Below are 17,105 nucleotides of genomic sequence, written 5' to 3'. Positions count from 1 at the left end.
ATCTCCTCACAGACAAACTGAACAAGAACATCAAGATGACCGAATTCATCTCAGTATACTCACTAGATGTCCTGACCCTATCTATCAAAATAGCATCTATATTATACAGTAATAACTTATTTGACGTACTAAAAACTGACGTTTATCTAATTTTTGCGCTGAATAATAAAAATAGCTTTTTTGCTAAACTTTCCAACTGAATTTTCTGGTGTTCATGAAAACTTGAAATATTAAATATGGCTTTTGTAAACAAAGATATGAATTTAATCCATCTCCATTACAGCATAAGTGTAAAAGTTGGCTTTTAATACCTATTTCTTTTATAAAACTTAAACAAATAATCAGCGTATCAGATACACTCCTTTGAGTCTCCATATTTTGGCGTTGTAATTCAATGTTTTGCGGAAGATGGCGACATTGCTCCTATGTCGTTTCTCTAGTCAGAACATTTACTTTTTTAGATATTATTGAGCATGTATTTACTTGTCGAGCGTCGACTAATGTTTTGTTCTCTCTTTACTCACTTCTCTTCTCACTTTACTCACTTTTATTGATATTCAAAGTCCAATTACTACTTAATTTTGTAATCCACACATTGCATCTGAGGCTTGGAGCCTGTTGTTTAGCCTATAAATGTTCTGTGACAGATTAGTAATGTTACATGGACTTTTATACCTTAATATGGATGTTTTTGTATTGCCATACATAAAGTGAAGCAGTACTGCTTTCGCACTATTGCGTTGTTGAATGACGTTGTATTCGTACAGTTTCGTTTGTCTTTACGTAAAACAAGTGGAAAGTGAAACTTAAGATGGGGGCGGTTCGTCTATAAAATCCCGTCCTGATCATGTCAACCCAGACAACATTTCGATTCACACCAAAAGAGCTTGTGGTTAATATAAGGTAAGGCTTTTTATTGGTTTTCATAATTATCAAAATATTATCAAGATTAAATATGCTGAAGCAATAACAATACAAGCCATTTAAAAAAAAAAAAATGAAATATGAATGAATACCTTTAATTAAGAGGTCTTTTCAATATTAAAAATAAATGCATATAAGAATTGATTTCTATACTTTATGAAAATATATTCCACTAAACATTTTATGTTTGTTTATTCATATTATTCCTTTATATCCTACTGTAAATAATTGGTCAGAGATACAGTAAGCAGAGTAAACATCCAAAAGAAACAAAATTCAATAAAAATGAGAAAGCATTGGCTGGAGTGAGCAAATCTTTTTTTGAAATACTTAAATACTTCTCTCTGTTTGTCTTAAACATTAAGGAAATGTCTGAAGAGGATCTTCAAAAATTGCCCTGCCACTTTACGTGGGGCCTGCAAAAGGAGGACGCTGATCTTAATTTCCTTGAAGTGAAATTCTGTGAAAAGCTGAAAATGAAATGCGAGGATGTTGAAAATTTGAAACATAGAGACTTAAATTTTTTGGCCTTTATCAAACATTTACAAGGTTTTAATGCTGAAGCAATTAAGAATCTGGAACAAGCAAAGGAGGAACATCTAGGAAATGAAAAGTTCTTAATTGTGACGTATGGAAACTTAGCTTGGGTGCACAGTATTATGGGCAATGTGCAAGAAGCCAAAACCTGCACGGAGAAGGTTAATGAAATCCTTAAAGCTTTTCCAGCCCCATGTCCAACAGATCCTCACAGAGAAGTTCAGAGCGAGAAAGCCTGGACACTTCTTAAGTTTTCTAAAAAAACATACATCAGGGCAAAGGAGAGTTTCCTTGAAGCATTGCAGCAAAAACCAGATGACAAGGAATGGAACACGGGCTATGCCTTTTCTCTGTTCCGTTTGGAGGGACAGGAGATTGGCGAGTACAAGCGTCTATGTTTTGAGGAGTCTCCTGCTGTGGTCCAGTTGAAGGAAGCGCTGAAACTTGACCCAGACAATGCAATGATCCATGTATATCTGGGGCTCAAGTGCAACAAGAACCAAAGGAACACTGAGGCATGGGAGTACATGACAAAAGCGCTTACAATGACTCCAGATAATCTCAGTGTTGTTTTGCGTGTTGCAAAGTTCATGAAGAAAGAGCAGTGCTATGACAGGGCCTTGGAAGTGCTGCTGAGAATGCTAGACAAAGCACCAGAGTCGTCACGTTTACATCATGAGATTGCCAACAATTACCGCTGGAAAGCCATGCAGTTGAAAGACATACACAATCCAGGGTTGCTGAGCCTTTGCATTCAGCATTTAGAGAAGGGTGCCAGTTTAAATCCAGGGTTCATTTACCCACAGTTGGAGCTAGCTATGAGGTATGCAGACATCAAACAATCGGCTAAAGCAGAGCAGAAGTTCCGTGAGCTGTTTGCTCTTGACCTGAACCCAGCTGATCTTCAAGCCTGGCATCGCATGTATGGAGATTTCCAACTCTACAAGTTGGGCTCAGAGGCATCTGCAGTTGAGCATTACAAACAAGGCATGATGTTGGGACGAGTGTCCACTGAATGGATCAACTGCAGAAACAGACTGAAAAAAGTCCTACAGCATGACAGAAGGGACATATACCAGATCCGGATGTTCTTTTCTTCCTTTTGGCACAGAGGCACTCATTAAAAGACAATATTTCCATCCCTATGCATTGCTATGTTTATGGTTTACTTTGTAATCTGAAGTTCCACTAATTATAATATTCATCTTCTCATGTAATCAAAATCTTTCAAAGCTTTCAAAGTTAAAGTAGTTCACTGAAAAATTAAAATGATTCATTAACCTCCATCCAATACTTTATGGGCTTTTATCTCTTGTGGAAAACAAAAAGGAGATGTTAGGCAGAATTTTTACTTCAGTCACCATTCACATTCAAAGTATCCTTTTTTTCTTTTTTTCATGTAATGAAAGTAAATGTGATTTAGGCCAGGGGTTCTCAAACATTTTGGGGCCAGGGACCCCTTACAGGGGAGAATATTTTCCAAGGACCCCCTTCATAATTGTAACACTGATTAAGCATATGCTTTATACTACCAGTTGTACTCTTAGAAACCATTGGAACTATTTCTATCCTAAAACTTTTCATCCTAAATAATTCAGACCTGTTTCATAGTGATAAACAGAAACACATTTCAGTTTTTATTCAAATTGCATTTGGACTCCAACAGCATTTATACTGTTCAAGAAATTGAAGCTTTCATAAAATCAACAGTAGCAAGTCCTAATAATCCCAAACATTTAAAATGACAAATGTAAAGTTACATTCAGTAAGTGCTTCAACTTTAAAATTATGAACTTATTGCTTCTTATTCAAATCAATTGCAGAACAAACAAATCATAATGTAAGTTATCATAACATTGTTGCAGAACACATCATAGTAATTAAGCCTATTCAGAATTTTTTTAGTGAAATACTTGCATTAGGCTACATAACATTCTTATCTCACAATTCACAATAACTCACTTGATGAACTCACCTTAACTAATGAGATAAGTGAGCCTCTCTCTTTCAACACATTATGATTATTTTTGATGATGGATGACAGGCAGACTCTAAGATCATTTTCAACATGCAAACAAGCCCTGTACTTAGTCTACATTGCAGCCAAGTGGAGAATGATGACTCACAGAGGTAAGTGGTAGGAAAGAGGAGCAATATTCTCATGGCCTCGGCAGTGAGTTCAGGATACTCATGTGAGGGGAGGGTCAAAAGTCTGCATGAGGCACCTGCTGGAATCTGGCCTTCAATGTCCTTTCGTGGGATAAATCCAACAGCTCCTCTTCTGCCTTACCATTAAGGCCACTTTTGCAGCTGGGGCAAAGGGATCCCGAACCCAGTCCCAGGCATCTGTGTTCACATCTGAGAAGTATGAGCTGAAGTGCTTGTTCAGCGCAGAGAGGTGAGAGGTGGTTACCTCTCTCACTATAGCCACAGACAGGTTTTTTGTGTGGAGAAACTCAGTCAGTTGGGGGGACATGTCTGTTACTCAACCTCCTTTGACAGAGAGGTTTAAGCTATTGAGCAAGTTAAATACATAAGCAAGATATGCCAATTTGGCTACACACCACAGGTCGGAAAAAAACTCTGCAATGTCGGATTTGTCTACTCTCATAAATTCTGACATCTCACTGCGTAGCTCAAACACACGCTGCAAAACTTTAACACGAGAGAGCCATCGCACTTCTATGTGATATAGCAGTATATCATGCCCAGCATCTATCTAACTACAAAGTTGTCCAAACAAACTTGACTGCAGTGCCCTTGACTTGACAGAGTGAAGGTCTGGTTCCATGCCTTTTGTTGCAAGCGCCTGCCGATGTAGCATACAGTACTTAGCCATAATCTTCGGGTTGACAGCCTTTATCCGCGCAATAACTCCACACTTTCGGCTCATCATTTTCGGCTTATCAGGTTCACCATCCACTTTGTATTGTATTGGATGTATTCCTCTCTCTTTCAATGGAAAAATTATTTTGTTTTGCCCTTATATTCTGGGTGCTTTGTAATCAGATGCCGCTTTAGCTTGGCGGGCTTCACGGCTTCATATTTTCTCAATTTAGCTAGCTTGGACTTGATGATGTGGACTTACTCAAATATTTGTCCATGCTCGCCTGTTAGCTAATAAGCAAAGGTAAGCAGCAGCAAGAATGGTTTGTTTTGCCCTGAGTGAAGTAAAATTTTTATTAATTTTTTTTCTGAGAGAAGTGAGTGACTCATGACACAGATTGACTTGACATGTCAATAATTTCAGAATTTCTATAGGCCCAAAGCTAACGTGGGTGGTAGTAATGGACACAATATGGCTTGTTTTATTGGCACAAATGGTGCCCAACTGTAAATATGCACTTTTTAATAATACAGCACAATTGTATAATTTATAGAAAATTATTTCACGGACCCCCTGGCTATGGGTCACTGGGACCACAATTTGAACACCACTGATTTAGGCAATAACATTCAGCATAAAATCTCCTTTTTTGTTCCAGAGGCAAATGAAAGTGATATGGTTTGAAACATGTGAGTAAATGATGACAGAAGTTGGCTTTTTGGGTGACCCACCCCTTGCCTGTATGGATGTATAAAGGTGTTTGTATCAGATTTGTTTAAAACTAAGCAACACAAATTTTAAAAGGTTTGTTATTAAATCTGTTTAAATACACATTAAATGACAAATGGAGATGAAGTTTGAATATGTACATTGTCAAATTAATATAAATCCAGCACCTCTCATGAGTTTGACTGAAAGAAAAAGCTGACTTCTGTCAACTTTTCTGCAGCACAAACGTGTACATAATAGCATTAAGCATATTGTTCCATCAGTAAAATATCTGCAAATCTGACAAGAAGGAAACCGTAATTCTGTAGAATCAATAACACCAACATAAAAAAAAAATTAGGTTAGACACCATAACATATGAGCTAAAGAAAACATTACATTTTAATTTAAGCTGACATCTTACAAAGCCCTGATATAACATTTTGTTGAGGGTGCAGGAAAAGGAGTCATATTAGTGTGACTATATAAGAACAGTGAGCATTGCATTAAAGAAATACATAAAAAGAGAAAAAATGCAAAACATGTAATGTTTCACATTTTATGTTGCAGCCTTATACTAAAGTGCTTTAAAAAAAAAATACATCATTTGACACTTCATTTGCTTCAATATATCATTCACTTCACTTGCACATTTATTAAAAAGAAAAAACTTAAGTATCACACTGACATAAGTATTCAGACCCTTTGCTATGACACTTAAAATTTAGCTCAGGTACATCCCATTCCTCTGGATCATCTTTGAGATGTTTCTACACTTTGTCTGGAGTCCACCTGTGGCAAATTCAATTGATTGGACATGATTTGGAAAGGCACACACCTGTTTTTAAGGTCCCACAGCTGAAAATGTATATTAGAGCAAAATCCAAGCCATGAGGTCAAAGGATCTGCCTGCAGAGCTCAGAGACAGGATTGTGTCAAGGCACAGATCTGAGGAAAGCAACCAAAAACATTTGGCTGCATTGAAGGTTCCCAAGAGCACAATGGTCTCAATAATTCTTAAATGGAACAAGTTTGGAACAACTAGGACTCTTCTTGAGTTGTCCGCTCAGCCACTGAGCAATCAGAGGAGAAGGTCCTTGGTAAGAAAGGTGACCAAGAACCCAATGGTCACTCTGGTTGAGATCCAGAGATCATGTGTGGAGATTGGAGAAACTTGCATTTCAATTGGACAACCATCACTGCAACACTCCACCGATCTGGCCAGATGGAAGCCTCTCCTCAGTGAAGACACATTAAAAAGCATCTAAAGGACTCTCAGACTGTGAGAAACAAGATTCTCTGGGCTGATGAAACAAACATTGAACTGTTTGGCGTCAGTTCCAAGAGTCATGTCTGGAGGAAACCAGGTACCTCTCATCAACTGCACAATACCATACCAACGGTGAAGCATGGTGGTGGTAGCGTCATGCTGTGGGGTGTTTTTCAGCGGCAGGGACTGGGGGACCAATCAGGGTTGAAGGAAAGCCAAATGCAGCAAGATACAGAGATATCCTTAATGAAAACCTGGTCAGCCACAACATTACAACCACCTGTCTAATGTTGTGTAGGTTGCCCTCATGCCGATAACCGCTCTGTACAACTGTGGTGAGAAGAATATAATCTCAGAATGCTATTCTGATATGCGGGTTGGCGCTGTTTTGGTGGCATGAGCAGTGGCGGAGACCCCATTGGCCACCCCACACGCAATTGCCGTTTTTGAGCACAAGACTTAACATGTACTGCCTGAAAATGTATGTGCCACCACAGACTGATCACTGGCCCCTGCCCGGCCACCCCTGATAAAAATCCCAGGCTCTGATCCTGGGCATGAGGGGGGGTCTACACAATATTAGGAAGGTGGTTTGAATGTTGTGGCTGATCGGTTTATATATATATTTTAGATAATAATAAAATAAAAATAAGTAACAGGTATTCTCAATCAAAAAGAAAAACAATGTCATAATATCTTAGAAATATATTAGAAACTCACTCTTGTCATTGTTTATGAGTTTATGATGTACAGAATTTCAGCTAAAAACCCTTAGAATCTGTGTTAGAAATCAAGTTATTTTTTCTTATGAATGAAGTAGCATTTGGCATTACAATATAAACAAAACAATCTGGAAAATGTTCAACGGCCTGGTTATTAATTGAAAAACAGAAAGATAAATCTTCATAGGCAATAATAATAACTCACAGGCTACTAAATTTGGGTTGGGTATCTTAATTATTATTAGCCTATCATTATTATTTGCACATTACTTAAACAAAAAACAGTTAGCACAGCATTGGAGAAATACATGAAAATGAAATAAAAATATATATTTTTTAATTATACTCCATTAAAAATAAATAAGTTATATAAAATAATACAAATAAACAACAATCAGAAGGAAAAACATAATACTTAGAAATGTTTTATTCTTAGAGATATTTCAACTAGAAAATTTGGGTAAAGAATCAAGAAAATTGTTCTTATGAATAAATTAGCCAAGTTACATTGCAAAAAAATATATCATGTTCAATAGCATGGTGATTACTTGGGGGAAAAAAGTATATATATATATATATATATAAATCAGTGATAATATTAACTCACAGTTTATAATAGGAGACAAATAAGAGCTCACTCACATCTTCCAAAGGTGTGTGTGTGTCAGGAATCTGTGGATAAAGTGCAGTTAAGGTGACGTCACAGCAGTTCCCTGGAGGTCGGCAAAGAGTGAGTGTGCATGATGCTGAGCTGAACAGCTGATTCTGTGAATTTTATCAGCATGGACTGCTCCATTCCGCAAACCTAGCATCTACTGCAGTATATAAATAAAGGTCACAAGTCCCTCACTAAACGCTGCACATGAAAGCGCACCAGCCTCGTGATGGAGCGGCTTCTTCATTCACCCGCCAGGGCTCGTGAAGAGTACCGGTATCAAATGGCACGTCCTTCTTCAAAACTGATCTCAAGGACTGCCTTTAGCTTGGGGTCCACAACCCAACTGAGAGGCAACGAAACTGGGGCCAAACCAGTTGATAGCTTAGATTTGTTGCAGACCACAACATTTGCAGGTGAAATGCCTCTAAGGAAAATGAGTGAGAAAGAATTACTGCAGGGACTCAATGACCGCTTCGCAGGATTCATCGAGAAGGTTCATCACCTGGAAAACCAAAACAGAGCGCTTGAGAGAGAAATTGAGGCCACTAAACTCAGAGGGATATCCTCAGGCTCTCTCTCTAAAGAATATGAATTGGAACTCAACGACCTGAGGAAGCAAGTTCACGAGATTTCCCTTCAAAAGCATCAGATTGAGATAAATCGCCAGACTCTGGAGGACGAGTTCAAAACTTTGAGAGACAAGTACGAGAGAGAAGCGTGTAGTCGAGTTGATACTGAGGACAATATTTCAGTGCTGAAGAAATGCATCAATGACGCATACTTAGCCAAACAAGAGATGGATAGAAAAGCAAAAGCTCTTGAAGATGAAATCAGCTTTCTGAAGAAAAATCACAAGAGTGAGGTAGACGAAGTGATTGGCCAAATCCAGGAAAGTCATGTGGCTGCAGAAAGGAGTGATTTTAGTAGAAGTGATATTACTGCAGCTCTGAGAGACATCAGGATGCAACTTGAAGGTCACACCAACTCTGACATCCGATACGCTGAGGAGCGCTGTTGCACACAGCTCGCCAAACTGACCAAAGCAGCTGAGGTCAACAGAGAGGCCCTCATGGCTACTAAAGCAGAGATTAATGAACACAGGAGACTGCTTCAGTCCAAGGACACTGAGCTGGACTCTGTGAAAGGTGTGAGAGAGGCAATGGAAAGGCAGCTGTATGACCTCGAGCAACGGCACAATGCTGAAATCCATCATTACCAGGTAAGCAACCATCCACCTTCAAACAATATTATATCAGCAAATCAACTTTGATTATTTGTGGTGTACATTGATATAAGAGAAAGGAATGATTCATAATATTTGAGAATAGTTTTGTGCAATCTTTACACATTATTAATTCAAGATATGTGGTATGTGTTTCTTTTCTAATGGAATTCCATGCTTACATGCAGTACTTTTATCTTTGGTGCAGGACACAATCAGAGAGCTGGAATTCGAGCTGAAAAATGCTAAATATGACATGAGCAGCCACATCATGGAGTACCAGGATCTTCTCAATGTAAAAATGGCCCTGGATGCTGAAATTTATTCTTACAGGTACTTCTTTGATTGATTATACAATAGTAATAGAGAGATACATTTAGCAATTTTGAAATGAACTTCATTGGCTAGCAATTGTGGACAACTGGACAATTAACAGACATGTTGTTCACTTTTTTCTTGTGATCAGTTCCAAAATTTATGCAAATCAAACACATTTTCTGTTATCAGATATTTTAGTGATTTTGGAATATTGTGTAAAATAATTAAATTTAATTATTGCTCCTTTAAATTCAGCTCTTTTGTTGTAAATGGTATTTGTTATCAGACACACACACAGATATATATATATATATATATATATATATATATATATATATATATATATATATATATATATATACACACACACACCGATCAGCCACAACATTCAAACCACCTAGATAATATTGTGTAGGCCCCCTCGTGCCGCCAAAACAGCGCTAACCCAGCATCTCAGAATAGTATTCCGAGATTATATTATTCTCACCACATTACTACAGAGCGGTTATCTGAGTTATCATAGACTCTGTCAGTTCAAACCAATCTGGCCATTCTCTGTTGATATATATATATATATATAGAGATATATATATATATATATACTGTATAATCAGAATTAATTGGCCATTCTACCATCTATATATTGGCATCGGCCATTAAAACAAATACCAGTGTTGGGTGAAATTGATTACAAAGCAATCCACTACTGTACAGTAGTGCAAAGCCCCATACACACATGCAGCGACTATGCCGCTTGATAATGCTTGTCTCTGTTGCTTTTATTTTTTGTTTTTCATTCCAGTTTGTTCTGAGCAAAAACTGTATTTTTTTATTCCGGTTCAGAAGTTTCACAGCCTCCTTTCCAAATGGTTACTGGTTAGAACAAAATAAAACAAGGGTTAAAAACTGTCTTTTTAAAATGACAGTAGAAACCTGGTCTGGAAAAACAAACTCAAATTAAGCCATTTGCCTCACCAAAATAAGCCAATATATATATATATATATATATATATATATATATATATATATATATATATATATATATATTTGTTTTTTTTCTGTGTGGTGGATTTATCAGCATAGAAATCATAACAAGTGTACAGTTAATTAACAGTTAAGTATAATTTTAAAGGTTTATCAAAAATTAAAATGATCAAATCTGTATTAACACATCGTGTCTAACAAAAATTCAGTTAAGACTTGGAAATAACTGATTATCGATTAGAAGTGGTTACCAGCATTTAAAAATATTTTTTCTCTCTGGAACCATTGAAAATCACATTGTTCCCGTTTTCAGTTTTGTTCTAAAATAAAATTTGTTTGGTTTTCAGTTTTGATTCTTGAACCTTTTCTTGTCCCTGGTCACTCTAACATTATTGGTGGACTGCACTTCTGGCCATATCTTTTGAAAATTCACAGATGGCATTTTGCTAATAAAACTAAGATATCATTTCACAAGGAATCAGTTTTCTTGTCACTAAAATGCACATTCTGCAGCAGTCCTCAATGCAACATAACATTAATAAGATGAACAATCTAATAATGTATGAAGCAAACTCACTCAGACTGCTGACAATTTCAATTCCACACAGAATTTTGTTTTATATCCATTGATGTTGTTGCAGACGAATCATATAGAAAAGTTCACAGAAACTTTAGCTTGACTCCATTATCTCAAAGGAGATTGGCTCTAATGAAAACCTCTTCACTCCAATTGGTTGTCGCTCTCAAAAGTTGCTCCTCATTTGCATAAAGTTAAACTTTTGTTAAGTCGCTGGACACGCCCATATCTAGTTGTCATAGGTCACTGTTGCTCGTGCCGCTGGAAGTCGCCTACTCGCATTGAAAATGAATGGGATCTAGTCATTTTGTTGCTGGAAGTGTGTGTAAGGGACTTAACACAGTGCATTTCAAATTCTGTAATCAGAGTAGTTACTGACTTCCAATTTATTAATAAAAGTTAATAACTTTGAAGTACATTACTTGAGTTACATATTTCAAAAATAATATAATTTATGTAAAATACATTTAAAACGTACCGGTTTAAAATTATCAAACATACAGTATGTATCATGACAGCTGAAGGGCGTGTGAGTCATTGTGAGGTAAAAACACATGGTGCTGAGTGTATGACTTACGTGTGACTATGAACAAGGAAAAAAAGTGTTTTAGTAACTTAAATGTAATGTCATTAGTATTGTGATTACTTTTCAATGAAGTGATCAGTAAAGTAATCTTATTACAATTTAGAGAAGTAATTAGCTATTTGTAGTGGATCACTTTGAGTAATTTACCCAACATGGTTTACCACTATTATACGGTATTTTTATGTTATTATTGTTTAATTCTGAATGTCTTTTTTCGAATTATGAAATGAACTATTTTGTTCTTGTTCCATTTTCTTTTCTACAGAAAACTTTTGGAGGGTGAAGAGTCAAGGTACTCTACAATCTCAGATGCACATATTTCAGTACCATTCATTTACAGACAGTCACCTACTCTCCCTTGTGTGAAAAGGCAGGGGGTAGCAACTCGAAAAGCAGAGCCTCACTACAAATTTGTTGAAGAGATCATTACAGAAACAAACAGAGAAGATGTGGAGATATCAGACACTGGGGCTGACAAGAGTGAGGAGGGGAGAGAAGATGACAAACCAGACGAGGAGAGCAGTGAGCAAGATACACAAGGTGACATTTCACAGGAGGCTGAAGATACTAAAGAACCAGCCATGGAGAACAGCAATGGAGGTAGCCCTGAAATAGAGGCAGAAGAAAACCTGACTGTAGAGATTGTTGAAAGAGAGGAAGAGATGGCTGTAAACAATAAGGTACACAAAGATAAGGACACTGACTCTGAACCAACTCAAGACAAAATTTTAGCAAAACCCCTTGATGAAAAAGATAAAGATGAGCAAACCGACACAAAAAGCATAGAGCCCAAAGACCTGCAGGATGATTTGAAAGGAAAAGTAGAAGTACTAACAGATGCACCTGAAGAGGAAAATGTGAAGACAGATAAACCAGATACAGATAAAAAAGAGGTAGAGAAAGATGTCTCAAAATCAGAGCTGTTAGCAAAGCAAGTACTGCCAGAGAAGTCAGCTGAAGCTGGTCCAAAATACAAACCATCTCAGAAGCCGCAAGAAGGTCCTGAAACAACTACTCAAGAAAACACCAAGCCCAGTGAACAGGCAGTTGAGGTAACTTCTCAAAAAACTGAAGTTGCTGAACATAAAGATGCTGAAATTACATCTCAAGAATCTAAGACTGCAAAACAGCAGAGAAAGAGAAAGATGCAGTGCCAGTGAAATCTGTAGAGTTGGATACTGCAACACCAAAACCGCAGCTCACACCTGACAATGCTGAGAGTGGAAAAAAGATTCCTTTGGGAGAGGATACAATGGAGGAGACAAAGAAGAGTGGAGATGCAAGTTCCCCTAAAAAGGATATTTCAGACACTGTGAAGACATATAAACCAGCTAAAGAGGTAGAGAAAGATGTCTCAAAATCAGAGCTGTTAGCAAAGCAAGTACTGCCAGAGAAGTCAGCTGAAGCTGGTCCAAAAGACAAACCATCTCAGAAGCCGCAAGAAGGTCCTGAAACAACTACTCAAGAAAACACCAAGCCCAGTGAAAAGGCAGTTGAGGTAACTTCCCAAAAAACTGAAGAAGTTGAACATAAAGATGCTAAAATTACATCTCAAGAATCTAAAACTGCAAAAACACCAGAGAAAGAAACAGCGCCAGTGAAATCTGTAGAGGTGGATACTGCAACACCAAAACCACAGGTCACACCTGACAATGCTGAGAGTGGAAAAAAGATTCCTTTGGGAGAGGATACAATGGAGGAGTCAAAGAAGAGTGGAGATGCAAGTTTCCCTAAAAAGGATATTTCAGAAAATGTGAAGACAGATAAACCAGATACAGATAAAAAAGAGGTAGAGAAAGATGTCACAAAATCAGAGCTGTTAGCAAAGCAAGTACTGCCAGAGAAGTCAGCTGGAACTGGTCCAAAAGACAAACCATCTCAGAAGCCGCAAGAAGGTCCTGAAACAACTACTCAAGAAAACACCAAGCCCAGTGAACAGGCAGTTGAGGTAACTTCTCAAAAAACTGAAGTTGCTGAACATAAAGATGCTGAAATTACATCTCAAGAATCTAAGACTGCAAAAACACCAGAGAAAGAGAAAGAAACAGCGCCAGTGAAATCTGTAGAGGTGGATACTGCAACACCAAAACCACAGCTCACACCTGACAATGCTGAGAGTGGAAAAAAGATTCCTTTGGGAGAGGATACAATGGAGGAGTCAAAGAAGAGTGGAGATGCAAGTTCCCCTAAAAAGGATATTTCAGACACTGTGAAGACAGATAAACCAGCTAAAGAGGTAGAGAAAGATGTCTCAAAATCAGAGCTGTTAGCAAAGCAAGTACTGCCAGAGAAGTCAGCTGAAGCTGGTCCAAAAGACAAACCATCTCAGAAGCCGCAAGAAGGTCCTGAAACAACTACTCAAGAAAACACCAAGCCCAGTGAACAGGCAGTTGAGGTAACTTCTCAAAAAACTGAAGAAGTTGAACATAAAGATGCTAAAATTACATCTCAAGAATCTAAGACTGCAAAAACACCAGAGAAAGAGAAAGAAACAGCGCCAGTGAAATCTGTAGAGGTGGATACTGCAACACCAAAACCACAGCTCACACCTGACAATGCTGAGAGTGGAAAAAAGATTCCTTTGGGAGAGGATACAATGGAGGAGTCAAAGAAGAGTGGAGATGCAAGTTCCCCTAAAAAGGATATTTCAGACACTGTGAAGACAGATAAACCAGCTAAAGAGGTAGAGAAAGATGTCTCAAAATCAGAGCTGTTAGCAAAGCAAGTACTGCCAGAGAAGTCAGCTGAAGCTGGTCCAAAAGACAAACCATCTCAGAAGCCGCAAGAAGGTCCTGAAACAACTACTCAAGAAAACACCAAGCCCAGTGAACAGGCAGTTGAGGTAACTTCTCAAAAAACTGAAGAAGTTGAACATAAAGATGCTAAAATTACATTTCAAGAATCTAAGACTGCAAAAACACCAGAGAAAGAGAAAGAAACAGCGCCAGTGAAATCTGTAGAGGTGGATACTGCAACACCAAAACCGCAGCTCACACCTGACAACGCTGAGAGTGGAAAAAAGATTCCTTTGGGAGAGGATACAATGGAGGAGTCAAAGAAGAGTGGAGAAGCAAGTTCCCCTAAAAAGGATATTTCAGACACTGTGCATGTAGAAGCTAAACAATCTGAGCAAGGGGACACCAACAAACTAACAGATGCTGCAAAACCTGTAGATAAAAAGCAAGAGTCTCCAACAAAAGAAGAGGAAAAGCTACAAACAACAGAAGAATCAGTAAAAAAGGAAGATAGCAATGCTGATGGATTGGTAGACAGTGTGAAAACAGAAAAGAGAGAAGGAGCCAAGCCAGAAGAAACAGAAAAAACACAAGAAGACATTTCAAAGGATGCAGGAGAAAAATCTAAACCTGAGTCAAAGAAACCGGAGGACACCACAAAAGATACTAGTGAAAACAGTGTAAAAACAAGCAAAGGAGAAACCATAGTCACAGAAAAGAAGGTTGATGATGCACCTAAAGCCAAGGAAACCAAATCTGATGCAAAGCCAGAGCCAAAGGATACAAAAGAGAGCAAAGTGAAGATGCCTGAAAAAGCTGAAGGGGTGGATAGTGTAACAACCAAAGACTTTAAGACTGACAGTGGAACCACCAAAGATGTAAAAAGTGAAGAAACTGTCCCAAAAGATGACAAAGAATCAGACAGCGGCTTACATAAGGTGAAGGATGCAACATCTGAGACATCATCCATAACAGAGGCAAAAGCACCAGAGAAGACTGAGCAGGTTGGCCAGGAGGACAGCATGAAAATCAAAGGTGCAGATGAAAAAAGAAAACCCTTTAATGTAGTGTAGAATCCTCAATAAAAGCATCAGAAAAGGATAAAGAGCAGAAAAGATATTGGTCAAAAAATAATAATAAAAAAATTTAATGTCTTAAAGCAAAGAGAATGAAAAATGTTAAAATATGCAACCTTGATGTAATGTAAAGTACTTCATGATAGATTATCTCAGTGGAGCATGAGAATTTTAGAAATTGCTATCCTAAAGTTTGAATGTTTTGATGCATGTGTACACTGTAATATAGGCGTACATAATGAATGTGTGAATAATGAGGAATGTAAAAGAACAGATTTTATTTTGCTACATCCCTTGCTCTGATCATCCAAATATGTATTAAAACAATGCAATTTACTGAATAAATATTATTTCAGCATATCAATCTGTTTCATAGTATATTAATTAAGCTTAAGGTTTTCTATTGGATAAAGAGCTTACAACAGAGGACATTTGTGCCAACAGTTTGGGCAAAAAAGAAATTTCATGCTTTGATGCTGCTCTTCTTTTCTTTGTTGGCAACACCCGCCAATCAGCACATATATAAACAAAAGTATTTTCTTTCAGCATAGCAACTATTAAATTTTATTTGTACAATTTATCACTAAGGATTTTGCTCTAGCGTAGGTGTTCACAAGCTTATTTGTCAGCTAACTCCTATTGACCTAAATTATTAACTTAAAGAGTAGCCCCAACATTTAAAAGTAACACTAACTTTAAATAAAATATGAACTTTACATGTTCACTTATTTCTTTTATCTTTATTGAAGCTATCTCATATATACACTCACCTAAAGAATTATTAGGAACACCTGTTCAATTTCTCATTAATGCAATTATCTAATCAACCAATCACATGGCAGTTGCTTCAATGCATATAGGGGTGTGGTCCTGGTCAAGACAATCTCCTGAACTCCAAACTGAATGTCAGAATGGGAAAGAAAGGTGATTTAAGCAATTTTGAGCGTGGCATGGTTGTTGGTGCCAGACGGGCCGGTCTGAGTATTTCACAATCTGCTCAGTTAGGGTTTACAAAGAATGGTGTGAAAAGGGAAAAACATCCAGTATGCGGCAGTCCTGTGGGCGAAAATGCCTTGTTGATGCTAGAGGTCAGAGGAGAATGGGCCGACTGATTCAAGCTGATAGAAGAGCAACTTTGCCTGAAATAACCTCTCGTTACAACCGAGGTATGCAGCAAAGCATTTGTGAAGCCACAACACGCACAACCTTGAGGCGGATGGGCTACAACAGCAGAAGACCCCACCGGGTACCATCTCCACTACAAATAGGAAAAAGAGGCTACAATTTGCAAGAGCTCACCAAAATTGGACAGTTGAAGACTGGAAAAATGTTGCCTGGTCTGATGAGTCTCGATTTCTGTTGAGACATTCAGATGGTAGAGTCAGAATATGTCGTAAACAGAATGAGAACATGGATCCATCATGCCTTGTTACCACTGTGCAGGCTGGTGGTGGTGGTGTAATGGTGTGGGGGATGTTTTCTTGGCACACTTTAGGCCCCTTAGTGCCAATTGGGCATCGTTTAAATGCCACGGCCTACCTGAGCATTGTTTCTGACCATGTCCATCCCTTTATGGCCACCATGTACCCATCCTCTGATGGCTACTTCCAGCAGGATAATGCACCATGTCACAAAGCTTGCATCATTTCAAATTGGTTTCTTGAACATGACAATGAGTTCACTGTACTAAAATGGCCCCCACAGTCACCAGATCTCAACCCAATAGAGCATCTTTGGGATGTGGTGGAATGGGAGCTTCGTGCCCTGGATGTGCATCCCACAAATCTCCATCAACTGCAAGATGCTATCCTATCAATATGGGCCAACATTTCTAAAGAATGCTTTCAGCACCTTGTTGAATCAATGCCACGTAGAATTAAGGCAGTTCTGAAGGCGAAAGGGGGTCAAACACAGTATTAGTATGGTGTTCCTAATAATCCTTTAGGTGAGTGTATATTATA

At 38.0% G+C, this 17,105-nt stretch overlaps 2 protein-coding genes across 2 annotated transcripts; both read left to right on the top strand.

Moving 5' to 3' along the window:
* The first annotated feature begins 829 nt into the window (after window positions 1-829).
* LOC127660777 (interferon-induced protein with tetratricopeptide repeats 1-like) lies at window positions 830-2,730 on the top strand. Its single transcript, XM_052151193.1, has 2 exons — window positions 830-903; window positions 1,290-2,730. The coding sequence occupies exon 2, from the start codon at window positions 1,293-1,295 to the stop codon at window positions 2,583-2,585; it is 1,293 nt and encodes a 430-aa protein (XP_052007153.1). The 5' UTR covers window positions 830-903; window positions 1,290-1,292; the 3' UTR covers window positions 2,586-2,730.
* Window positions 2,731-7,872: 5,142 nt separating this feature from the next.
* Window positions 7,873-15,141, top strand: LOC127660579 (neurofilament medium polypeptide-like). The gene is made up of 4 exons (XM_052150903.1): window positions 7,873-8,865; window positions 9,077-9,201; window positions 11,599-12,226; window positions 12,679-15,141. Exons 1-4 carry the CDS (start codon window positions 7,873-7,875, stop codon window positions 15,139-15,141), a joined length of 4,209 nt encoding a protein of 1,402 aa, XP_052006863.1.
* Window positions 15,142-17,105: the final 1,964 nt, after the last annotated feature.

Source organism: Xyrauchen texanus, chromosome 20 (genome assembly GCF_025860055.1).
Source record: "Xyrauchen texanus isolate HMW12.3.18 chromosome 20, RBS_HiC_50CHRs, whole genome shotgun sequence".
NCBI lineage: Eukaryota > Metazoa > Chordata > Actinopteri > Cypriniformes > Catostomidae > Xyrauchen > Xyrauchen texanus.
Note: the sequence above shows the minus strand (reverse complement) of the source record. Positions and strands in the feature narration are given on the sequence as shown.